At 41.4% G+C, this 26,474-nt stretch overlaps 1 protein-coding gene across 2 annotated transcripts in view; it reads right to left on the bottom strand.

Annotated features, from left to right (window-relative positions):
- Nucleotides 1-8,287: 8,287 nt before the first annotated feature.
- MTRR (5-methyltetrahydrofolate-homocysteine methyltransferase reductase) overlaps nt 8,288-26,474 on the bottom strand; it is a 30,643-nt gene continuing 12,456 nt past the window's right edge. For both annotated transcript variants that reach the window (XM_028139426.2, XM_054715256.1), the window contains exons 6-15: nt 24,341-24,463; nt 22,641-22,794; nt 21,635-21,723; nt 18,467-18,647; nt 15,271-15,313; nt 14,435-14,621; nt 11,308-11,426; nt 10,131-10,223; nt 9,849-10,031; nt 8,288-9,072 (exon numbers count right to left, since the gene is read on the bottom strand). In XM_028139426.2, the coding sequence (XP_027995227.2) occupies nt 8,928-9,072; nt 9,849-10,031; nt 10,131-10,223; nt 11,308-11,426; nt 14,435-14,621; nt 15,271-15,313; nt 18,467-18,647; nt 21,635-21,723; nt 22,641-22,794; nt 24,341-24,463 (1,317 nt within the window). In that variant the 3' untranslated portion in view covers nt 8,288-8,927. The remainder of the gene's footprint in view (nt 9,073-9,848; nt 10,032-10,130; nt 10,224-11,307; nt 11,427-14,434; nt 14,622-15,270; nt 15,314-18,466; nt 18,648-21,634; nt 21,724-22,640; nt 22,795-24,340; nt 24,464-26,474) is intronic.

The following is a 26,474-nucleotide window of genomic DNA, read 5'->3' as shown; positions in this document are numbered from 1 at the left end:
AATAAAAATTTAATCAACTAAACTAGGAATTATTATTTCAACTGGATTATTTCTTTCCACCAAAATAAAATGAGGATGCAAAAAATTACCTTAGGTAACATAATAATGTTCATAATAATCTTAATAATGACTATATCTTTTTTAACTCAAAATATCAATAAACTTTTACTTTGCATCATTTAATTAATTAGTAAGATGATGTGGTATAATTACCTATTTCCTTCTCTTATGAAAAAGAGGCTTAGGTAAGTAAAATGTATTTTAGTAATAAATAATCCTAAATCCGACATTGAAATTGGGTTGTTTTATTTTTCTTTGAAGAATTGCTTGATTGGTTAGGCTAATTTTTAAAAATTGTTATTCTTTTGCATTTGCATTTGAAGGTGTTACTTGGTTTTGGAAAATTCATTATCAACCAAACTGCAGAAGATCTAATTAAGGAAGATCTGGGAAGATCAGTTTCTCAGTCTTTACATTTGCTCAACTGCTATTGTATTCTTCCTCAGATCCAGTAATCAATTCTGTTGGTGCTATTTCTCAAAACCAAGGTGTGGCCAACTCATGGCCTACTTCTGCCCCTGATCCAGAGATGGGGTCTATATCCCCTCATTTTGACCCTGACTAGGACTTGAGACTGCCTCAACCAATAGGGCATGGTGGAATGGACCTTACATTACTTCTAAGGGTAGGTCATCCTCTATAATAAAAGGCTAATATGCAAATCAACCAAACAGTGGGGACAACTGGTTGCTATGACGTGCACTGACCACCAGGGGGAAGATGCTCAATGCAGGAGCTGCCCACTGGTGGTCACTGTGCTCCCACAGGGGGAGCACCGCTCAGCCAGAAGCTGGGCTCATGGCTGGTGAGCGCAGCGGCGGTGGCGGGATTCTCTCCCACCTCTGCAGCAGTGCTAAGGATGTCCGACTGACAACTTAGACCTGTAAGCCATCAGTTGGACATCCCCCAAAGGCTCCTGGACTGCAAGAGGGCACAGGCTGGGCTGAGGGACCACCCCCCCCCAAGTGCAGGAATTTCATGCACCAGGCCTCTAGTTAAAATATAATACACTCCTGCTTTGTTTTCATGGGATGATTGCTTTTCGAAACCAGTCACTGTGGGGAAACCCAACCATCCTGTGTAGAGGCCCACCTAGAAAGGACCTGAGGTCCCTGGCCCACAACCCTTGTTGAGCTCCCAGCTCACAGTCAGCACCAATTTCCCCTCCACATGGTTGAGTCATGTTGAAGGTGAATTCTCCAGCATTCCAGTTGAGTTGTCCCAGCTGTGGACATCTCAACTGGAGCAAACATGGATTTGTGAAAAATAGATCACTGAATCACAGGGTAAGAAGAGTTTCCTTGACTCGTACTTCTCTAGAGCACAGTCTGGTATCCTATATAATAAAGAGCTAATATGTTAATTAGATAGAACAGCTGAACGACCTTCTGGACATCCTTCTGGACGACCTTCCAGACAAAGCTGGAAGCTGGGGCTGTGAGGGCTGGCTGAGGCTGCGAGGGCTGAGCCCCTTACACAAATTTCGTGCATCGGGCCTCTAGTATATTATATTTAGATTCCAAGGACTTTCCTCTTCTTGTGGTAAAATAACCAAGTCAGTTATCAAAAGAAATAGTTGTTAACTGCCAATAGAACTCTGAACGCTTCATCAGCTTCCCTCATTGAAATAAGTAATTTAGGGAAAGCTGATCTTACACTCATTCTATGGACATGAAACTTTAAATAGGAAGAGCTAAGTCCCTAGTGGACATAAGGGCCAGGAGCAGCCTGGCTAAGGGAAATAATCAGGTTCAAGAAGTCATGGAAAGAAGTGGATATGCTCTCAAGGGACAGGGAGAAAACCCTCCAATTGCGAGGGTAGGACAAAAAAGTTAAACCAGTTAAGTCACCTGAGCATGAATTAGAGGGGTTGTCACAGATGTCATCTCTCTTGTTTTTTAATTCTTGAAGGGGGGGTGAGTGGGATGAAGTCAAGATGCCCAAGAGCTACTCACACAGGGGCTCAACGTATCTTTACGAATTTAACACTTCTTGTTTTCAGGAGAAATTGAATGCATCAGATGATCGTTTGAAAATTAAGTAGCTTTTTCCACATAACAATATGCCTTGAGAATCAGAGCATTTGCCACTATTGCAATCTTTTTAATGGCTGCAAAGTATTTCACAGTATGGGCAAACATTGAATCAGTTCTGTAATGATGGACATGTAACTTATTCCTAAATGTCCACGATGCCAACAGTACTACAATAAACCCCTTATACAAACATCTATATGCTGAGTGTTTTTATACGATAGATTCATGTCTTAAGTTGAAGATGAACTGGTGAATGCCCTGATTTCCCCCTATGACAGAACATTCACATACTCTCGGCCTCCCTTTGTCTTGTGCCTTTAAGGAGTGTTTTTTAGTGACTTCTCCCAAGGAATTCTGGTATGGCTACTCACTAAGTAAACAGAAGACTCCAGTTACAGAACAATTCAGCTGCAGAAGCTGAAGTTAACTAGGACCTGGAATTTGATGTGAGCAATTCTGCTCACCCAAAGAGTTTCTTAATAAAGACGGCCTTGAAATATGTTTACCTTCCTTGGTTCCCCTGCTATTTTTAGTTCCTTGGGTAAAGTTAATACGTGATTATAAATACATGCTTTTAAAATAAAATAAAGGAAACCTTATAACATAAACGTAAGAAGTTTCAAGTGTATATGCACACCCTTGGGAGAAACAGCAGGTTAAAGTATCAATTAACTCCTTTATACCATCAGCCTCTTCTTGGAGATATATTTGTCTCCTTGTATTAACCGGTGCCTTGTGACCTTAACACCTAAATGTCTCTCCAAACATCATTTAGCCAAGTCTAAATCATAGCTATATTCAGCCTTCTGGTCTGGCCTACCAGTTTTATTTTTATTTATTTGTCTCAATAAGGGTTGAGGGAGGGAGGAGGAAAATGAATAAGTTAGGTCTGCCTTTTACAAAGGCCAGACCAGCAGGATGTTTCAAGGGCATAAGCTAAATTTAAATAAATCCTTGTTGGAGGAGCCTTAGATAATTGAATTGTACTCCACCTAATATGTTACCAAAGCCACTGCACTTAGAGCGATGTCAAAGACACACCTGCCAGTCTATGATGTTTCCATCCTTAACCATAACTCCCAAGGGGTGTGACGATCCCATTCAAGTTACCACAGCCATGTCCCCCTTGCTCCTTATGAGGAAAGTTCCCTTTCAGTGGTGGTCTGTTTGCTTGCTTATTGGCAGGCATGTTTCAAATGGTACAGGTTCAAAATATAGGGTTTTTTTTGTTTACAATAGAAAAATAAGCCTACAAAAGCCATTGCAATTTGAACTAAAATTCTAATCTACAAACAAGAGCCTGGTTTGGAATGAAGATTTAAAAAGACGAGATTAAGGGCCCTGGCCAGGTAGCTCAGTTGTTTAGAACATCATCCTGATACACCAAGGTGGAGGGTTTGATTCCCAGGCAGGGCACAAACAAGGAGTAACCAATGAATGCATAAATAAACTGATACAACAAATTGATGTCTCTCTCTCAAGTCAATAGATAAATATCCTAACTAATAAAGAGGAAATATGCTAATAGACTGCCACGCCCTCAAAGATGGCGGTGCCCACAGCCACAAGATGGCAGCACCCAGTCCCCTCAGCCCCCAGGGGCGGCAGGTGCTCAGTAAGGCCCCAGGCGGGCCCAGCCGCTCCATGTGCCTGCCTCCAGAGTCCCCCAGTCCCCTCAGCCGCCCAGGGCCGGCCTGAGGCACAGGCAAGCCTCAGATGGTGGCTACTCAGATGCTCAGGGCCGCCTGAGGCTCAAGTAACCAGGGCTGGCTGAGGCTTGTGCTGCTGGCAGTGGCAGCAGCAGAGGTGTGATGGGGTGTCACCTTCCCCTGATCGCTGGGTCGCCTCCCACCCCTGAGGGCTCCCGGGCTGTGAGAGGGGGCAGGCTGGGCTGAGGGACCCCCCCCCCTCCAGTGCATAAATTTTCATTCATGCACCGGGCCTTTAGTTTTAAATAAGAAAGATGAGATGGAGGAAATCAGTGTTTTGGCTGATGGGATTTAATGGCTGAAACAAAGTTGATGAAGTACCAGCATGAGCATTCACCACTGTCATCTTATCACTGTGCTTAGGTTTTCAAGGGACCGGGGGTGGGGGGGGAGTGCAGGGCGGGGAGCGAGAAACGAGAGTAACAAGGTGGTGTGCTATAAACAAAAAGGTCCCACCTTCCTTTTTTTTTTTTTTTTTTACTAAAGAAGTCTTATTTTTAGAACAGTTAAGAAGCCACTAAGATACTTTCAGGTACTGTTTTCAGTGATGCTCATTTTTTTCCAGGTAATATTCAGCCCCTACAGCTACCACAAATAAAGCAAATCCCCGTTCAAATTCTTTTCATAGTGCACCCATCAGGGAAACATTGTTTGCAAAGCCACTCATGTATCTCCAAGCTTCACCACGGCCTCGTGATTCCCTTATTCCCACTAACTACCAAAGACTCCGTGGAGACATTCACTCACATAGGCTTTGATTCCTAGGATTTTTTTCACCATTTTGCAGGAAGTCAGGACCCCTCCCCCCCTCCGCCCCCCTGCACTCTGAGCAGTCGAGTCCAAGGTTCTTTCTACCCACACAGATCATGGGTCCCCACTGGGACCCTCCATAACACTCAGCTTGGGGTGCCCAGATCCCCATCTTTTTAGGTCTCCTACTTCTCTGACCATTTTCTACATTTACTTCCTTTCTCTTGGGCATTCCTCCATAAGTCAATGGGGTCAGACCCCTGGCTTGTCCCGGATCACGGTGAACTAACCCTTGCTAAGAACCGAGGCTTCTCAAGACCTAGGACACCTTCACGCCCTCTCACAGCTCATTCCTCTTCAGTTTCTTTAGAATCTCTGCCCACCCCTCACACACACAAGTACTCCTCTTTATTTCCCCAGTATTAATGCCAATTCTAGTCGGAATCTAAGTGGGCTTAGTGAAAAGTTCCTGAAGGAGAAAGGGAGTTCAGGTGGCCCAAGCACGTTTCCAGAAGCTGTGACACAGAAACATGCCTAAAGTGGATGGGCAAATGAGGAAGGAAACGCCTGGGCTTGGTGACTTCATGTCGCTGAGCCTGACCCATCATCCCCAGAGCTCCTCAGATTGACTAGGTCCTTCGCATTTGGGGTGACAAAGCCCTTCTTTAAAAATACCTAAATATCTTTATTTTTGCATGACTTGATGTTTTAGAAACTTGTTATATAAAACACAGAGTCTGTAGTGCTGATGTTTTCACTTTTCACATGGTTGTTTTTGGTCAGGAGTGCCTTGAGAAGAGTGGGAGGAAGCTGCCCAGCACTGTCCCTCGGGCTGAAACCATAGCACCAGCCTCAGCCAAATCCCCAGCTTGAGGTGAAATGTTCACTTCCAGCTGTGGAACCCTGGACAGTGCTTGCCTGTGGTCTGCCATGCTCCTGCCTCAGCTCTTCCGTGTCAAAGCCATTGCTGTCCCCCCCCTGCAAAGGAAAACTGATCCAGGAGACCTCAAGGGAAGTTGCCAGAACAAGTAAAGTTCCTTCTGGAGCTCATGCATGCTCTTTGCCACGTCACACATGAAACCCACAATTAAGAGGCCAAGGAGAAGACAGACCCGTGTTTTAGCACGCAAGGATAAAACACCGTTTCAGGAGTGCAGAAATTTGTCCTCCCCTGTCCTGATTTTTCACTTAGAAAATGAGAATTAAAAGTAGATTATGTTTAAATAGAAAAGAAACACTCTTACATTTCTGTCCCCATATCTTACTGAGGTGAAAAGGTGAAAGCTACTAATTCTCTCTAGAATAATGTCATTTTCACTACAAATAAAGAAATAAAAGTAACAGTGAGAAATGGAGTTAAAACGTATTTTTCCACAGATTGGCCTTTGCTTTGTCTCACACCAGGCAACTGATGCTACCCTGGGCATCTACAAATGACTTAGATGTCCAGGGCCCTGTGCCTCGAGCTGGCATACAGATGTTACGGTTTTTTCTTAAAAGCCTGAGAGGCATGAGGACCCTCTTCTTCCCTAAAATAAAAGTCATGACGGGTTTCCATTTTCCTAAATCTATCAGAATCTCTTAGAGAAAGTGACTCCCCTTTTTTTGTAGAAAATCACATAACCAAAAAAACAACCCAATATTATTAAAATGATTAAAGGAAAGACTTTCATTCTTAAGATCAAATAAACTTAGTTATTAAGCTATAGAAACCATCTTACTGCATACTGTCAATAAGAATCGAGGCATTTGCCTAGAACTTTCTAATTTCAAAAACAATATTATGCATCTTTTGTCTTAACAGAACATTTGAAGATAGTTTCCCCCTCTTCTGTCTGTATTAGCTCAAGCTTGCATAACCCACACACTAAGGAGCAGAAATATCACAGCGTGCATCGGAAGAGGGAAACTGAGCCTACAGAAGAGGACCAGGGCCTCAGAGGGATGTAACACCTTGCCAACTTGGTGCCACAGCCCACTAACCAGCCCTGTGATTTGGAATTTTATGTCCCATGTCTCTCCAAATAAAAGCCTACATGTGCACGTTCACAATCTTTCCAGTCATGCAACACCAGGGAGCCGAGACACACAAGTGCCCATGTCATTTCGTACAATATTTATCCCCCAATCCATTTCCCAATGAATACTCACACTGATATGTACGTGATCTCACGGAAAGGTCCCTGCCCCCAATCTGTGCATCCAGGTTCACAACCGATTCCCCACACACAGCTGTTGGAAATGTGAGGTTTATGTGGGCATTTATAACAGAACCCAGTCCTGTCATTCCTGCATTTGAGGTTCAAAGTCAACATTACGGGATCCTGCTGTCATTTCCAACTGCATTGTCCTCGGGGCTAAATTTTAAAAGCTGAAAAAATAGCTGTGTCTAGTATTAAATTGGAGAACTTCAACTCCCTCATCAGTTTTCAGCTTGCTCCCTTTGCAAAGCTGCTCTGCTTTGCGTTCTGATTCACTTGTTTTGGCCCTCATCTCTCAGCAATTATTTCCATTTGTCTGGGGACTGGCCTTTTAGTCCCCTGAGAATCCCAGGCCCCTGTGGGGTAATATAACAAGCAACAAGAGCCTCCGTCTTCCTGGACAGGCCTTGTCTGCCGACATAGCCCCACAGGTCTCCTCTTGCATGTGGAGGTGGAGGAGTGTGTTTGGCCTTTTCAGAAAACCCAGACCCAAGTGTGGTGGTGTTGTGAATAGAATTTGAGCCATAAAGACCCACAAGGTTTTCAGGCACTTTTAAGCCAGGTTCCTCATACACTGTGTGTGTGTGTGTGTGTGTGTGTGTGTGTGTGTAGGGGGCGTAGTGGGGGGTTCTGGGGGAGGGATAAAAGATGCCTTCTGTGAATGAGTATTGCACTTGTCCTTGGCAATATTTCAACAAAGATCAGTTTTGGTTATATGTATCTGAAAATTGAAATTTAAAAGAAATTAACATATAATTCATATAATTTAATGTGATTTTAAAGCTACTGGAGCAGTCTGCTTTGCAATAAATGGTGTGGTGATGACACTGGCTGTATCTTCAGTCCCCAAAACAGGTCCTAGCTCACACTGCCCACGGGAGGACTCAGGAAGGCGCATGAGTGATCACCTTCTCCCTGTTTTCCTGGCTGGAGGACTGCTTCACCAGGGATGCTATGACCCACGTGGCCAAACTGCAAGTTAAAGGCAACAAAATCTTGACCAATTCCTCTTCAAATTTTGATTAATATCTGACAGTAGACTGAAAATACCCTTCAGCCACCTCCATCACCCTCAGAGATTTTGAGGCACTGTACTAAGCTAAACAATGAAGAAAGAGCATTTTTTTTAAAATGACAAAAACAGTGAAAAGGAAGGAATGACAGTTATATACTGGACATTCTGTATTCCAGTTTCTGCATTTTAACATAGTGAAGATACAACATGTTAAGAAAATGGTAAAATTTAAACATGTCTTTCTTTTCTTTTCATTAATTTAAGTAGACATTTTAAGCATAAGATACAAGTTTGAGTGATCATGGGGGTAAGTTAAATTATGTGGAAAAACTACAGAACATGCCAAAATGAAAAGATTTGGGGGGGGAGGGGGCGGTGAGGGAGGAAAAAGAGGTTGTAGCTTTACTATGATATATTTTTGCTCACATCTGTAAATTGAATGCAAATTTTCCTAAATTCTGGAATTGTAATGTTAAAAAGTAATTGAGATAAAGAAATCATACACCAGAATAGAATTTCAAAATATATTTCACATTTCTAGGATCACACACAGAAAAATTCCTTATAAGCATTACCTTAAAATATCTGTTATCAGAAATATAGTTTTGGGAATTAAAATAAAGATTTGATAAAGTAATAGAAACATAATCAGATATGCTATACATGTGTCATTTTAACATATACTCTTTATGGTACATTTCATATAAGAATGATAAATTATTTTTACATTATTTAAAAAACTGGCAACATGAGTTCCCAGATTTAACTATTTGCCTGGGGGACTCAGGTGCCCACATCCCACATTGGGAAGCCCCCACATGCACAGATACAGGCTCCCTGCGATCTGGTCAGGTCTCTGTGAAGTTCCCCAGGATGTACACGTGACCCCAGGAGGGAGGTGCTGGTGGAGGGGTGAGGGCTGCCCCTCAGCTCAGGGGCCTACAGGCCACAGGCTGATTTGGGAGGGAGATTAGGGGTGGATAAGGAAAACCAAACTGGAAGTTAGTTATTCTATTAAGTGATCCACCCCCCACTCTCCCTAAGAAAAGTTAAAAAAAATTTTTTAATTTTAAAAATCAAGAGTCTCAAACTTCAGTGAAGTTGTCTTTTAGTACTTTCAGCCAAAAAACCCCTTAACTCTCTTCATTTTCTGCTTTTATGACCATATATCCTGAAGATAGCGTTTTTCTTCTTTTAAAGTAGCTAAAGTTTTCATTGCTTCCAGTTTATCAACTCCAACCTCTTTGCTTATTATTTCCACAAGGGTATCATTTACATCCCTGGCCATATTCTTAGCATCTCTAGAAAAAAGAAATAATAGTACCAATGTTTAACACAGGAATTTTTACTAAATCTTCCTTAATTCATGAATCTAAGGCACCCCTATCAGTACACTTTAGTCCTCCTTCCATTTCTCCAGAAAGAGTCCCCAAAGGTCTCCCCACCCCAGTCCTGTCACCCCCCCAACACCAGGCCTTCCCACAGTGACCATTCTAACACACACTGGTCACAGCTTACACTCCTCTCCTTCAATGTCCATGTCCTGGGAGCGGCCCAAACCTTAAGTGTCGAAGGACCTTCCCCTCTGGCTTCTGCTCAGCCTGGCCGTTCTCTCAAATGCTCTGATGTGCCTCAGCTCTGTTCATTTACAGAAGACTGAGGTACCCCTCTCCCCAATGCCCTGCAGTCCCCTGCACAGCACTTGCCATATTGTAGGCATCTGGCCACCTGCTCCCCGCCCAGGGAATGCCCTGTCTAGTGGCAGGGAGTGTATCTCATTTATCTTTGTACCTCTCATCATCTGAACAATGCCAAATACTCAGTAGGCCCTTGAGTATTTGTAAAATGAAAGAAGTGTTGGACAGGACACTAGCACTTCAGGAACTGACTCTGACCTGCCCCTTACAGTAAAATGTATGTTGAAGTCATTGCAGAACTTGTATTTCTCATCTTGTACTTAAACATTAAATCTCTCTTCCCTCCGTGTCTGGGTTATTACCTGATTGGTGCCTTGCTCCTTCAGTAAATATCACCGCCCGCCTCCCCTACCTGGCACCTGAGCATGAGGGCTGCTTACCCACACACGTAAATGTAACCGTTCTCATGAAGGAGGAGCCTTGCCACCTGCTCGCTGTGAAGCTGGATGTTGTCCTGCACGTACTTCACTGGGGCTTGCTCCTCCCCGGCAGGAGAGTCTCTTGAGAAGGAAACCTTCAGGTGAGTTAGGATTCCATGCTTATGGAAATGTCTGAGCTCTTCTCTGAAATACACAGGAAGGTTTGTGATTTAAAGTTGAAAAGTCTGCAATGAGAATCGCACCCCCATGGTCGAGGTGGACAATACTAGAGTTGTAGAGTACCTGAATAAATAATCCCTCTCCTGATGTCTACAGCCAAAAAACAACCACATCGCCCCATAGTGTCCGTCTGGATGCTGTTCTTGGAGTTTCTCTCTAAGTGAGAAAGAAAGGTGAGATGTTTAACTTAAGGAATATGTATATACAACCAATCTCTCTGTTTGGCTAGGAAATTCCACCAACCAACCCAGAAAGGTCTGTAAACTCTGCCTTTGAAGTCTCTGAAAGTCACTCACTGAAATAACATTTTAACATTTCACTCTCCTCAGGGCACCACGGCCCTGCAGCAGACACTGCAATGAGTCAGCGTCTCTGAGCTGTAGACACCTAGGAGCTCTATAGGACATCTTAGTAACACGGAAAATGCAACCACCACATTGTGAAACTTAGACTGACTTCTACATTCAATATTAATAGCAACCTTATGAACAAAATGAACTCTGCATTAATACACTGGAACGTGGCACAGGGCTTTGAAAGGGAGAACGCTCTGTTGTGGAATGTCAGAAATGCTGGGCACACCAATGAGACACGCCGAGTGTGTCTGCCATCACTCTTCCGCTTTCTTAAGGTAAAATAGTAAAACGACGGCAAGATTATGTCCAAATGGCATTACTCTCATAATCTGGGGAACAGCACATAAAAACTGTTCATTATTTTACATATGCGGAGAGAAACACAATTTTATTTATTTTATATAAAGCAGTTATATTCTCAGAAAAAATTATATGCATTGGTATCATTCCATTGAACATTATTGCTGTTTGGGGCTTAACTTTGAAACTTTTGGTATAATTGGCGTTGTAACCACCAATTTTATCTACTTAAGGAATAGACAGGACAGCCTGCACAGCATCACAGCATGAAGCTCTGCTGGAAACGTGTCTCTAGCGGCGAGTGCCACGCCACGGAGCAGCCAGGGAGTCAGGAAAGTGCTGCTGTAAGAAGGGAAGCTCCAGCACAAAGCGAATCTCCAGAAGATGGCATCTTTACTTTTCCCGTGGTGACAAACTGTTGTGCTATCACACATTTGATAATAATTTTTTCAAATAAAAACTTTATAAGCAAAATCCAATATCCTAAAAATCACAGAAGAAACAAAAAAACTCTCTGTTCTATTCCTACCCAGGACCATACGGGATCCATGTGCTTATGTGCTCACCAGCCAGACAGCGCTTACCTATGCTGCAGGAAACCAATGAAGGGCGCTACGCCAGTTCCTGGACCCACCATGATGACGGGGACGGAGGGGTCATTTGGCAAGTGGAAAGAGTTTGCTGTGCGAGGAGAAATGGATATCTGTAACATTAAACCAACAGTCATAAGTATGAAAGAAAACCTAGACAAAGCCTATAAGCGACATGATATTTGCTAAGGAAATCAGAAAGTGCAAATTCCCCTAAAAGAAACACCATAAAATTAAACAGCAGCATTATATCTACTGAAACCATGAACATATTTGTCACTACAGAGAAATAAGTCTGTCTTACACATTTTTATTTTCCATCCAAATCTATGGTGTTTTAAAAATGACAGGCTTATTTCTGAGGTAGAACATGACTTATCTAATCTTTTTCTAGCTCCATGAATAAGATCTGTTTCCTAGCATGCCACCCACTGCATGCATTTTGGAGATAAGCAGAAACAATGAAGACATGACTTTAAGTTTGCACACACAGGGCAATGAAGATTAACATTAAGATGGGGTGAGAAGTTTTAAGTGAAAATTAAGGAACTGAAGGGGAAAGTAAGAGCTTGCTCTGAAGATTTAGAGATTGTGTTTTGGTATGCTGGGTCCAATGTTACTTGTGTTTGTGCAAAACTAAAAGAATAAGTGATAGAGACGGATAAAATCTTTTCACTATTTTTTTTCTAAATCATGTGCCAGGATACTTACAAGGAATCAGTTTGTAAATATACTTCTTTCCAGGTTCACTTTGCCACATGCCTAAGTTATGCTGGGTGGACATTAAGAGTTAAGAACATAGGAATTGACTCGATAGCCCAAGCTTACTGTATATATTTCAACCTTGAATTCAAGGAAAATCGTATGAAATTCATCGGTAGGACTTACTTTTTAAGAGAAGAATTGGCAGAGCTGTCTCAAATCATTTTTCTCATTTTGGAATGAGACTGTAATTAATATCACATTAGTCTATTCATTTGACTCATTTAACAATTTTATTGAAGGTACTCAATATGACAAGTATGAGGAATAGAGAAAGGAGCAAAACCAAATTCAACTTCATGGGATTCACATTCTAGTGGGTGGAAAAGACAATCAACAAACACATATCCCTAGAATGACAGTGCCTAAGTCTCACAAAACAAAATATGGCGGACATGATGGGCATGGCATGGAATGGCTAACAAGAGTCTGCTCTCTATGTTCTAGGTACTGCAAGGAGACCAGAACAGCAGCCGCTCTTGCTGCAGTAAATCTCAGAGGGTCCACAGCACCACACACTTACTTCTGGCTCTCTTTAAAGGCTGCAGGTAGGTTCTGCTACCTGGATCTCCTTCACTTGAGATCTCAGCCCAAGGAGCAGACCTGGCCTGGACGATCCTGTCCTTACTTCAGAGGAAAGACTGAGGGAAGAAGTCACACCACACCACCAGGTCCTGCTCGGATGTGGCGGAGGCCAAACATCAATGGGAGGGGATGTCTATTCCATCAGGGGCGGGTGGGCAGGAATAACTGTGAACAGTTGTATTACCTACCAGCAGGAGTGGGGTGGGGGTGTCATGCCCTTAACATTCTCTACACTTCCTAATAGCATATGGTATACTAAGCACCATGAAACTCAGTTTTAAATTGTTTCCTTTCTATTTGTACCTCTGGCGTCTGCACACTGGGTAGTCAATAAAAATCTTTTAAAGTAGGGAAAGATAGAGGGGAAAAAGGGCAGGAGGAAAGCAAGACTAGGGGAAAGGCACTCCTGCTGAGTGTCTGTGATACATTATGGATATACTTTTATTTTTTAACTCTTTGGAGATTATCAGCTACTTTTTATATGATCATGAAGTGAAATAATACTTTGACATCAGTACTATTTCTTTTTCAAAAAAGGAATTTTCTCAGGTTCTCAATATTTTGTTGTGACATAATAAATATAGGAGTTTGGAGGGGGGAGGAGAGGAAAAGACAGAGACAGAAAGATAGACACACACATGAGTAAAGCACCTCTGTTTCAGGCAGCAGACTGAGAAAATGCCAAGTTAAAGGGCAATTTCAACCAGCAGGCTTCCTGTAGGCCCTCTCAAGTATATGCCAGAGGTCTTAATTCCCTCTAAGGGCTATGACCTTTTCAACTCCAATAACGTAGTAACCACCAGTCATAAGATAATGCTACAAATGACACAACCATTTCTTCAATACCATGGAGAAAGAAGACTTCACAATAAAGCCTCAAGTTTTTATTTTTTATTTTCAGTCATCCTTATGGGCTGGGAGGGACAACTTTAAATTAGTGCCTATGCATGTATCTTGAATGAGATTCTGCTGAGTGCTGTATCAAAATATAAAAGATGTCACTACATCTAGATAGAAATACGTCCAGTTTGTTTATGACAAATCAAATAAGATTTTCCTCTATGAGTTTTATTATTTTAATTTTTATTGATTTTAGAGAGGAAGGGAGAGGGATAGAGATAGAAACATCAGCTGCCTCCTGCACAACCCCTACTGGGGATCGAGCCCGCAACCCAGGCATGTGCACTTGGCCGGAACTGAACCTGGGACCCTTTAGTCCACAGGCTGATGCTCTATCTACTTAGCCAAACTGGCTAGGGCCCCCTACGGGTTTTAAAAGTGATCCTCCACACTGTTTCCTCACTACTAGCACTATTTCAGCATCTACACACGATGGCTAACAAAAGGGTAGGGCAGGGGCCAGTGAAACTCCTACCACCCAGACTGAAGGACATAAAATCAGTCTCTGGCTGTCAACTGAGGAATTATGATTCCTAAAAGGAATTATTTGGGACACAGGATACAGCCTAAACATAAAATGAAGCTGTTCTCAATATTCACCCGATTCTTCCTGTGCCAATCTACCAACAATATTCACAGAAGACTTCTATGAATATGACAAGTAAAGAGAAAGACTGTATCATATAAAATTCATGATTACACATTTACGAAATGCATAGACCACTTACCAGGGAGTGAAAGCAATGTTTTCCAACAGGGATTTAAAAATTCAAGCATGGCATAATCTAATGGCTAACGAAGGGAGACAATATGTTCTTTCTAACCAGGCAAAGAACATAATTTTAATGATGCCAACACTGCACACCCCTAGTACCTGTGGAGCCAGGGCTTTCCCACCATCTGCATGGGATGCAGGCCTGTTCGGCTGAAGAACTGATTCAACCAATGTGGCCAGCCAGCCTGTGCACACGCCTCGCCGCAGAACCACGGGTGTGGTGTTGGACAGAAACTCCACAATGTTAAAAACAAAGTGAAGCTTCCCTGGGTGAGACAGACTTGAGCTGCAAAGACACACATTTTTAAACACTGTTAAGACGAATACATTCAGGCCAAAATAAACTTCTTTTTAGTGTAGTGAGAATACAGGGAGGGGCAAAAGTAGGTTCAGTTGTGAGTACAAGAAACAGAATTATTTTTGTTATTATTAATTATTGTATTATTTCTGTATGAACAACTGTAAACCTACTTTGGCGCCACCCTGTATTCCCCTGAGCACGAATGTACCTTCTAACTCCTCAGAGAGAAGAACTCTGTTGCTACTTAAAAGCACCCCTTCCCCAACCCACATTTTGTGATAACATTCTGGGAAGTTTCTAATAACCTGTTTGCCTTCCAGACTAGATAAGATTTATACACTTTTCCCGCTCCTCCCCACCCTCCTCCACTGCCCCATGAAGGCCATTGGGCACACAACAACGGCAGTAGGAGGAGGACCTGGAGAAGTGGGAGCACGGCCGCACTGAAGAGCCCCTACTCTGTGACCTCCGGGAGGACAGGAGTCTTGACACTGGTCGGCTTCACTCCTCATTATGCCTGCTACTGTCCCCACAATTGGATATGATTTCACTGAATAAATGTGAAGGATTTGGAAGTTGGACTTTCATAACATTTTGGGAGGAAGATACTATATATCATGTTAAATAACAGTACCTTGCACATGAATATGGTCTGGGCTGGAGCTTAGGAAGGTGTTCTAGAAAAAAATAAAAATAAGCAATCATTAATTCACAGCTACTGAAAATAAATGCTACACAAGGGATAAAAAAAATTCAAGTTCTCATTTGATTTTTATTTTATTTAGAATATTAAATATAATTTTAGCCCTAGCTAGTTTGGCTCAGTGGATAGAGCATCCGTCTGAGGACTGAAGGGTCCCAGTTTCAATTCTGGGCAAGGTCACATGCCCGGGTTGTGGGCATGATCCCCAGTGGGGGGAGTGCAGAAGGCAGCTGATCAGTGAGTCTCTCTCATCATTGATGTTTCTCTCTCTCCCTCTCTCTCTCCCCCCCCCTTCCTCTCTAAAATCAATAAAAATACATTTTTAAGAAATGTTTTAGTTTTAAATAATATTTTGAAGCACATGTAAATGCACAATGTAAAATACTATTGGAAAAAAAAAAGAAACAACAAAATACTATTGAATATTTTCCCCCAATTCCTAAAGTAAACCAGACATACTGTATTTTCTCAGTCTGAAATCAGTATTTCTACCTAAGGGCTGGTTTCTAAGACTAAAGGATGTTATAGAATAGGGTCCATGAATGCAGGTGAGGGTCAAGGGACCATTAAATTTTCTGAGTGTATGTGTGCAGCTTTCTGGGGGTAGTGTTCAGAGTTTTCAGATTTGAAGATCATGACCCCAGAAAGATTAAAGACCATTATTTTACGAATTGAATTATGGGAACTACTGAGGCTTAAAGTATTTTTCCTTCTTATATTTATATTATAGTAAAAAAAAAAAAAAAAGGGAGAGTCAGATAGGCACTTTAAATCAGGTTATCCAGAAACCTAGTGGTTTCAAGATACATAGGTACTCTTAAAGAAGGTTAAGAAATCAGTATTTGAATACCTAATTGTGTGCTAACAAGCTTTGGAATTTTTCAATTTTATCTTTGTAATAACTTTCAAAGTCATATTTGTAATAGTAAAAATTTTCAATGTCGTATTTGTTATAGTTACTTAGCAAAAATTTGGAAAGACCTTTCTAAAATGGCTTAGTTTTAATAAATATAAAAAGGTTTCATACAGGGCTCAAATTTTTTATATAACTACTAGAGGCCCAGTGCACGAAGTTCATGCACGCGGGGGTGGGGGGGGGGGGGTGGAAGGGGGCCAGATCCCTCAGCCTGACCTGCGCCCTCTCACAGTCCAGGAGCCTTCAAGGGATGTCCAACTGACAGCTTAGGCCCTCCACCGCTGCTGTGCTCGCCAGCCATGAGCCCAGCTTGTGGCTGAGCGGCGCTTCCCCTGTGGGAGCCACTGACCACCAGGGGGCAGCTCCTGCATTGAATGTCTGCCTTCTAGTGGTCAGTGCGCATCATAGTGACCGGTCTTTTCGGGGTTGGGCCAAAACTGGCTCTCCAACATCCCCCGAGGAGTCCCAGATTGTGAGAGGGTGCAGGCCAAGCCTAGGGACCCCACAGTGCATGATCGGGGCTGGGGAGGGACGCAGGAGGTGGCCAGCTGGGGAGGGACCGCGGGAGGGCTCCAGGGTGTGTCCGGCCCATCTCACTCAGTCCCGATCGGCCGGACCCCAGCAGCAAGCTAACCTACTGGTCGGAGCATCTGCCCCTGGTGGTCAGTGCACATCATAGTGAGTGGTTGAGTGGGCTTAGCATATCATTAACATATTATGCTTTGATTGGTTGAATGGCCAACTGGCCGACTGGACACAGCATATTAGGCTTTTATTATATAGGATGTAATAAATGATATATAAAAGTTTTAAAGGGTAGTTGAAAATCCCTAAAAAGAAACACTTTTCTATGATTGAGAGCTTCACAAGACTTTATATGACTTCCCTGCACATGTTCTAAATGTTACCCAAGCCCTCTATTAGCCTAAAAGACTCAAATAAAAAGGCAGGAGTGTTTGTGTGAACACAGAAAAGCAGAGAAGAGCAGCCTCACTTGGTAACACTTTTGAGGAGGAGGAAAGAGAACAAAATACTAAGAAATGAAAAGAACAAGAAAGCAGGGCTGACTTGTAAAGGAGACGGCCCTTAACTGTATTGGGCATCAAAAGGCACCTTGTGCCCTAACCGGTTTGGCTCAGTGGATAGAGCATCGGCCTGCGGATTGAAGGGTCCCAGGTTCGATTCCGGTCAAGGGCATGTACCTTGGTTGTGGGCACATACCCAATGGGGAGTGTGCAGGAGGCAGCTGATCAATGTTTCTCTCTCATTGATGTTTCTAACTCTCTATCCGTCTCCCTTCCTCTCTTTAAAAAAATAAATAAATAAATAAAAATAAAAAGGCAACTTGCTGGCCCAACAGTAAAAAGTACAATACACATTTTCCTGCCACCAAAGACAAATGCAAATTTTAGGGATTTTATATGTATCACTACACGTAAACAGAGAGCAAATTACAAAGTTGTAAGCGCAGGGAAGTAAGAGTCATAGAGACTCCACCGAAAGCCCCTTCCTCCCCTGGACCAGGTCCTCAGGGAGGACTTTCTGTGGAGTTTGAGAACCCCAATAGAGGGTATAAACAAAAAACAGAACCTACTTAGATTTGAATATTCTGTGGCAGGTCCCCCCCAGCTTAACACCTAGAAGCACCCTAAGTAATGCCCGTTGTACTGGGAGGACATGATGAGTCCCCCCTTTCCTATTGAAGAGCCCTAAATCTGGACTTGCACACAAAATGTTTCCTTCTGCTTCCTGCACACTTGATTAACCACCATCAATTAAATATAATGTTCATTATTTTTTTAAATAATGTTTTTCTTAGAAAGCTTGTTTTTAGATAAAATTTGGAAAAATGCTTTCTGAAAAATAATAAAATTAAAATACACTGAATGCTGAGCAAAAAGCAAAAGAGATTTGGGGGACATCTATGACACTGACAACAATAAAAAAAGAGTGGCTATATTAAGAGAGAAAATGATGGTGACAATAGCAGAAGAAAAAAGCTTGGGAGAGGGATTCTTTCTGACTTCTAGAAGGCAGTTCTGATGTCAAGGTGCCTGGAAGACAAACTGTAAGATGTTTACCTCCTGCTCACAGATCATTCAGACGTGTCCAGTGTCCCGCATAGAATTCAAAGAGCCACATGCCAGCAGCCATTGTTCTTTAGCACCAAGAGCTGCCCTGGAGCTCAGGGCCATGACCGTGACCACTCACCGAATAGGAGGCTGAGCGGAGGCTGACACGATGGGAAGGCGAGCAGGAGGTCTAACAAGCTGGCACAGGCATCCCTCACAAAACGGTTATAATCGGCCGCTCCCTGTCGGCTGCACAGCTCCTGCAGCCTTCGTTTTTCCGCACCATCACTGGTACAGTCCACAAGGGCTCGCAGAAATGCCTGTGACCCAAGCAAAGGGAGCAGACTTAAATTTGCACGTGCTCTGGGTTATGGCTATTAGACTGTCTGTTAGCATCTACCTGGGGATGTGCCCGATTATCCAAGGAAAAGTGAGAGAGCCACTAGAAGTGTGGTCAGAAAAAGAGAATTTACTTTGCTATTTGCTTTAACATCAGCCTGTTAAGAAAACCCACTTTTATGTTCTATTTTTATTTAACTTTCCTATATCCTAAACCAAATTCCTCAGTCAAAAGTATGATCTCCACATGTCAGGTGTTTCTGAGTAAAAATGACCAAGAAGTCTCATAACTCAACATTTTGTCTCAGTACACAACACTGTTCTTGTCTTAGCTGATGATGACAACTTAGACTTCTACATTTATTTGGCAACTGTTAAGTGCTTTTGATGTGATAGGCACTGGGACAAAATGACACCTACCTAGTCCGTAAGGGTTCATGGCTAGTGAGAGCAACAGAAGTCAAGGAGTAATTAGTGTGCAAGATGCTACCTCCCCCTAAGGGGCACACACAGGATATTAGGACTTCACAGAATGCAAGCCCGAGCTGAAGGCTGGCCACATGAAACCAGGGGAGTGAAGAATGCTAACAGATGGCATGGCTACATGAAGGCACGGGGACCACGTGCAGTTCAATCTGGGTGCAGAGGAATGTGGACATGAGGCTGAAGAGACAGAGGGTGAGAACATCCAACACCCTGCAGTATGTGGACACTTAGTCCTTAGTCACTCAGATTCATTGTAGAAAGAGGAAAATATGAACAAATAAAGCAAAAAAGAAGTCTTGAATCCAAAGTCCAAACTCTTGGGTAAAGGACCTAATATGCTAATAACAACTTGGGATTCCAACGCACAATTCCAAGCTTATCCATTCAATGGCAAATAGAGCTCTTACTACTCAAGGTTATTTAGGATGAAAGCACTTCAGCAGGTTATTTACATCAAATCCTATCTGAAATGCTAATGAATGATGCTACTTTTTATTCCACTGCTCAGACACCGTGTGTCCTGGGCTCTCTCAACAGGGTAGACTAGACTGCTGCTCTTTTGGGGTCACGGGTTTCCACGGCCTCAGTTATGAACTTGCCTAAATGATCCAGAGACTAACACATCACATGGCTTTCTCAAAGCGCCAGACACAGTGCCAAACACACAACCAACACTCGGGAAAGGCTGTAGAATAAATAAACATCCAAGACTCTGGAGGAATCTATGGTTAAGGTAATAACATTTACCAATAACACTTTGCATCAATTTCTCAAATCAATAAAAATCCTAAATTACAGTAAAACAATGGCAATTGTAAATTCTTTAAGTTATTTTTCACTTTAGAATGACAGAAACTTAACTTTATAAAATAGGATGTACTAAAATAGGATGTACTGCACTGTTTGTAGAAAATAAGCTGACAGACATTACTAACATTTAAAATGCAAGTATTTTTAAAGTAGCAATTCTACTCCAAAAATTTTGTGTAAAATAATATTTCAAACAGGTGGCAAAGATAAATATAGTGAAAGAATGTTTACCTGGGTTTTTAAAAAAGATATATTTTTATTGATTTCAGAGAGGAAGGGAGAGGGAGAGAGAGATACAAACATCAATGATGACAGAGAATCATTGATTGGCTGCCTCCTGCACACCCACTACTGGGGATAGAGCCCGCAACCGGGGCACGTGCCTTTACCGGAATCCAATCTGGGACCCTTCATTCTGCAGGCTGATGCTTTATACGCTGAGCCAAACCATCTAGGACCACCTGTTTTTTTTTTGTGTGTGTGTTTTTTAATAGTGAAAAACTGGAAAGAACCACTGCCCATGATTAAGTCAGTAATTTAATTATGGTGCATCCATGTCATATGTTATTTTATCTCTAATAATATTTCCATGTTGTGGTATACAAACTCCTGACTTCTTTTTAAATAAAAAAACGCATGTTACAGAATGTTACATATACTATAGGACCTTTTTTTTAGCAAAACAAAATTCAAGCATTAACCCTGAGGATTTGATTATAAGGGACTTTGCTTCTTGAGCTAGCTATTTTTGTATCTTGAATGTTTACAATGAGCATATTACTTTTGTAGTAAAAAATATATATAAAGGTTTACATACTTTATGAAATTCTAAAGCTTTCAGCACAGTGAATTCTAAATTTGCTCATATCATGTCTAGGATTAAACCTTTCTCGAGTAGCTTGCTTCCCAAAGGCGACAAATGCAATAAACACATTAATAAAACAATAAAAACTGCATCGTTACCCTAATAACAGCACTGTTTATGCTTATTGGTCATACGAGTTTGGCAAAGCACAGGTTGTAAAGTTTTACTCCTTAACATCATTTGGGAGAAATGGTTAGAGGAAACCAGTTACAACATTTTTTAAAAATATAGCTCTGGGCTGAACACTGACATCTAGTGGATAGTTCTATCTCCAAATCATCTAAATATCAGTGTAGCCTACCAAAACCTTTCAATACTTCCTGAAGAATTCTGACTTACTAGTAACAATAAATATGTCCATAGTTTTACATAAAAGGAAGCTTAACAACATTAATCAGGTGACAAGTGGAGGGGGGTGGGGGAAGCCTACACTCTCCTAAGTTTCTTGCCCTCTTTAGAGAGACAAGGTGTCAATGTGAAGTTGGATAACACAAGGTCATCATCTAGGGTCACTTTCATCACTAATGTGCTACATCAAGTTAGTGTCCAGAAAAAGACTAACAAAAAACCCTATATAAGAAATCTCGTTTCAATAGAAAACATAAAATTTAAATGTAAGCGCAATAAAAAACATTTGCCTATGACAACTGTAAAGATTCTACACACCTTTGGGAAATAATTTTGAAAGCATGCTGTGAAGATCCTATTTTCTAAGCCTTCAAAGGGCAGCTACCAGGTCTATTTAATATATCCAACACAGAGCTAAGCATATTTGTAAATAGTTCCCCAAAGAAGAAAGAAAAGTACCTTTTTAGGAACTGCTCGTATTTCGAGGCACCAGGTAAGAATGAACTGGAGAGAACATCTCTCGGGTATATGCTGGGGCAAGGCTGCTCCTTTTCAGGGAGACAGGAAGGCGTTCATGACACAGAAAATAAAAAGTAAAATGTTTTGCATTCCTAAAAACATAAGTAACAGTAATACCTTACATTATAGTGTTATCAAATTACAGTAGGATTTGTGACATTTAGTCAAAAAATTTTTCCAAAATAAATACAGCAGAAAAACGTACCTTACAAAAAAATAAAATTACAAATTCAATAGCTATCACGACCAAATCTAGGTATGCCAAATAAAAAAGAAAATTACCCCAAATCAAGGAACAAAAAGCTAAATGTGGCAGTAGTCTATTAACAACGTGTATGATTCTCAAAAAGAATGGTAGAGTTGACTGAGCTCAAGTTCAAGACTAAGAAATAACAACAACAAAAAAACTTCCTTTAAGAATAAAAGCAATTATTTATATTAAATAACATGCCATGATAAACATAATAGGAAAACAACTTTTTTAAAAAGTTCACATAATGAAGTTTTTCTTGCATGAAATTTTAATATGTGAACTTAAAAACAAATTGTTTATTTATTTTTTATAGCAAAGGTGGAAATTTATTAAAGAACAAGTACAGACTCCCACGTAGGGAGGGGGAAGAGTCCCACAGAATGGACTCCCACATGGGGAGGGGGAAAGGGTCCCCAAAATAATGTTTATTGCAAAAAGCAAACCAACAAATTAGCCCAACTAACCGACCTGCTTCTCTAAGACTAGTTACATTCCCCTTTAACGTCGGTAAGTGTCCAATAAGCATAAAATCCATCATCATCTGACTCTGTAACTGACGTGAAGGTCAAGAATCCCGTAACACCAGCCAGTGCCTGGCATGTGGCTGACCCTCTGGTGCTGAATGGGAGCCTGGGGGGAGGTGCACTCGCATTTGCCACCTCTGATTTGTTGGCCCTTAAGAAAGAGACATACCTTTCTTCTTGGTGTCAGCCTTAATTTTCAAGAGGACATGGTGATCCCTTTGGTCTGTGAGCTGCAATCTTTGGAGTAGGCTTTGCACCTCAGAGTCACTGTTGGGACAGATCAAATTGAAGGCATCCCCAGGCTGGTAGGAAAAATCTGTTTCCTAGAGAAGAACCAAAAAAAAATCCCAAATTAATTAAAGATTTCAGTTATGGGCAACAAATCATAGTTTTTTACTATAATGACCATTTCAATACATAAATTAGAAAAAAAATGATTCTAATTGTAAAAAAGCTCACAAGACCAATAAACTGAATGAACATACTTTTTAGGAGTTATTTTAAAAATGAAATTCCACATTTATCCAATATTTTGCTTTATATCATTGAGTATTTACAGACTAAAAATGAAGACCTTCCTCATTTTCTAAAGAGTAAGGGACCTCAGTAAGTAGTATGTTAGTAATCCATGTAAAAAAACCCTCCTATGAAAACATACACACACATATATACACAGGCACACATTATGAACAAAAAAAACTACTCCAGGCCGTCTGTATTAGTTTTCAATTTCCTTTTGTTACTCTTTTCCTTTGGGGAGAAATAGAGTGGGAGAGAACACTATTCTTTCTTTCACTAGTTGACAATGTTATACTATCTGGCTGTGAACACACATGGGTTGGAGAGGAGCCACTTCCCACCGCCTATTACACAGGCCAGGGTCCTGCAGGGGGTCTCTGACCACACAGGCTCACACCCTTAGCCTGCGAGGGAGACAGACTGGAACCACCAATTGGCCAACACTTTGCCTCTTTATGAGGACAAAAGTGTAGGACAGCAGAATACTCCTAACATTCCAAGTTGTTAAATATTCTGTACACATGAAAACATTTTATTTGATGTGTACAGAATATTTAACAACATGGGATATTAAGAACTTTCAAAACAAATACATAAGCAAAAACTTGATGCCTGTTGTATTTCTTTCTTACTATTAGGAAACTCAATTAAATTTACGTAAGTCTGGATGCACCCTAGTTTTTCTGAAATCGCAACCCACTGCATTTCTCAGGACCTTCATCAAAACAGAGGTTTGAGTTATAAGACCTGGAAGAAGTACTCAGGCATTGAGGTTGCAGGATTATCCGTCAGTTTCCTAACTCGAATAATGGAATGGGGGATCATTGAAGAGGAGCTTGTGGATGGAGTTCAGAGATAGAGTACATACTGCTTCCTGAAACTGCAGAAAATATTTATATAATAATTTCTCTGGAAAGGGGGCCAGTGATTTTTTTTCCCTTCAGATTGTCAAAGGAATGAGAATCAGTACTGAAAAATGAACTGTTCTATGACTGTGCTGTCTGAACTCTATTTCCAGCTAGCTGGCTGATCTCAGGTAATCCGCTTTCTTCCAGGGCTCTTCTCATATGGAAAATACTGTTGGGATTCCATTATTCTTTCTTGGCTTAATGTGTAAGGCAGCAATACTATTCTCAATCTGATTCCCCTCCAGAAGCGCTGCTCACTTTAGGCCTTCCAGAGTGAGCAGAAAACAGGTGTGAGTGGGGAGAAGTATGATGGGTTAAGGATAAAAGGCAGGTGTCCCGTCAGACTCTCACTCTTCCTGAGTGTACAGACTATAATGACACAAAAGTCTCTCTGCACTTCCCGACAACGTAACTGTGCTGAGAAGTAAATTCTGCAACTTACTGAAATGTCCAATTCTACTAGAAGAGTGGTTTTTATGGCATCATTTGTAGTCAGCTGAACTGCCTTGGAAACTGGAACTTGAAAAACTGGATCCACTGAAGTCACAGATTCTTGGTTTTCCTCCTTGAGAAAGAAATGTGATAAAATATTATTAAATGCAATTTTCAATAATAATTACCATTGTTTCACTGTGTGACTAGGTGAGATCTATAGGACCTTATAAAATATCCGGGCTATTTAAGTATTCTTTTCTGAGGTAAGTGACTACGCACAGATGCTTCTCCATCTTTCAGAAGAGAAGCTCACCTACACTTGAAACGCCTTGTCTGTCAGACTTTAGAATTTCTGAGATATGGATACTAGCATCCTCCTGTAAATGTCTAATAGTCTTCCTAATAAGCTATGCAGAAGGAAACGGCATGCATGCATATTTTAGGGAGGTGATTCTGAAGGAAATGACAGATGTTTAAGACTGAAAGATGTCTGTCTGGATGGTCACAAGAACCCTCAGTTGTGGGCAGTGATGTTTAACAGAGCTTTCTCGATAACAGGAATGTTCCCTACTAGCCAATATAGGAGCCACTAGTCCCATGTGCCCACTGAACACTGGAAATATGGCTAGTGTGATTAAGAAACTGGATTCTTAATTTTATTAAATTTTCAAGAATTTAAATTTAAGTGGCCACACATGCTAGTGGTTCTTGTATTAGACAGCACATTTCCTGGGAAACTGTAAAGAAATCCAATTCTGTACCATCTCCACACCTTTTCCAACTTGACGTTTCCAAGTTCTAATTAAAAAACAACAACAACAAATAATCTAATAAAAATTGGGCAAAGGACCTTAATTGACACTTCTCCAAAGAGGACATACAGATGGCCAATAGACATATGAAAAGATGCTCAATGTCACTAATCATCAGAAAAATGCAAATTAAAATTACAATGAGATATCACCTCATACCTAACAGAATGGCTACCATCAATAAATCAACAAATAAGTGTTGGTAAGGATGTGGAGAAAAGGGAACCCTTGCACACTGTTGGTGGGAATGTAGATTAGTGCTGCCACGGTGGAAAATAGTATGGAATTACCTCAAAATTTTGAAGAAGTGGCGTTAGAAGAAGTTTAAGTTTAAAAAATTTGGCTCTCAAAAGAAATTTCAATCGTTGTACTGTTGATATTTGGCTCTGTTGACTAATGAGTTTGCTGACCACTGTCCTAGGTGATGGTCCCAAAAGGATGCCTTAAGAGAAATTTTAACAATCGCTTTCCCTCTAAGTGTGTTCTTTAAGCAGAGTTACACAAGTTTTCCTTAAATAGTTGAGATTTAACATGTTAAGCGCCATTTCAGTCACCGATGACTGACACTATACTTTCCCGGTCAGTCACTGGTGCTGCCAGCATATTGGTGAAATCAGATATGGCGGGCTAAATGGAAAGGAAGACAAAACAGGCTTGGCGCTTAATGTGTTAAAAATCTTTAAACCACATTCTTGATGAACAACTCTCGCCTATTTCATGACACCTACCATAAAAGGAACTCTCTTAGCAGACCCTCCTCCTACTGAAGCGACTTGTCAGGTTAATCAGGGCTCACGCTGCCACAGTCACATCTCCATCCTTGTAGAGTGGAGATGGGGCCTCTATACCATGTCAGTATACTCTGCACCCACCAGTCAAGGCATATATTTACTAGTCACTTGGTCCCTGAAATTTCCTACATGTTCAGGTTAAATTTCCAGTGCAGCCAATCTTTTAATGCAGAGCCAAACCCTCTTTCCTTAGTTCCCAAACCTGACTAAAATGTACTTTATTATAATTACTTCACTTAATTAAACAATTCACAAAAATAATACAGTATCAATAAAAAACCGTAACTCATAGTTATTTATGTAAAAACACACTTGTTTATCTGACTGCTTTAGAAAGACACTATAAAAATACTAGAGGCCATGCATGGATTCATGCACCGGTGGGGTCCCTCAGCCTGGCCTGTACCCTCTCGTAATCCAGGACCCTTTGGGGGATGTCAGAGAGCCAGTTTTGGCCTGATCCCCGCAGGCCAGCTGCGGGGACCCCACCAGTGCATGAATCAGTGCACCGGGCCTCTAGTATGCATATAAGATCTTT

The sequence above is a fragment of the Eptesicus fuscus genome, chromosome 4 (assembly GCF_027574615.1).
Source record: "Eptesicus fuscus isolate TK198812 chromosome 4, DD_ASM_mEF_20220401, whole genome shotgun sequence".
NCBI lineage: Eukaryota > Metazoa > Chordata > Mammalia > Chiroptera > Vespertilionidae > Eptesicus > Eptesicus fuscus.
This window is presented reverse-complemented; position numbering and strand designations above follow the sequence as displayed.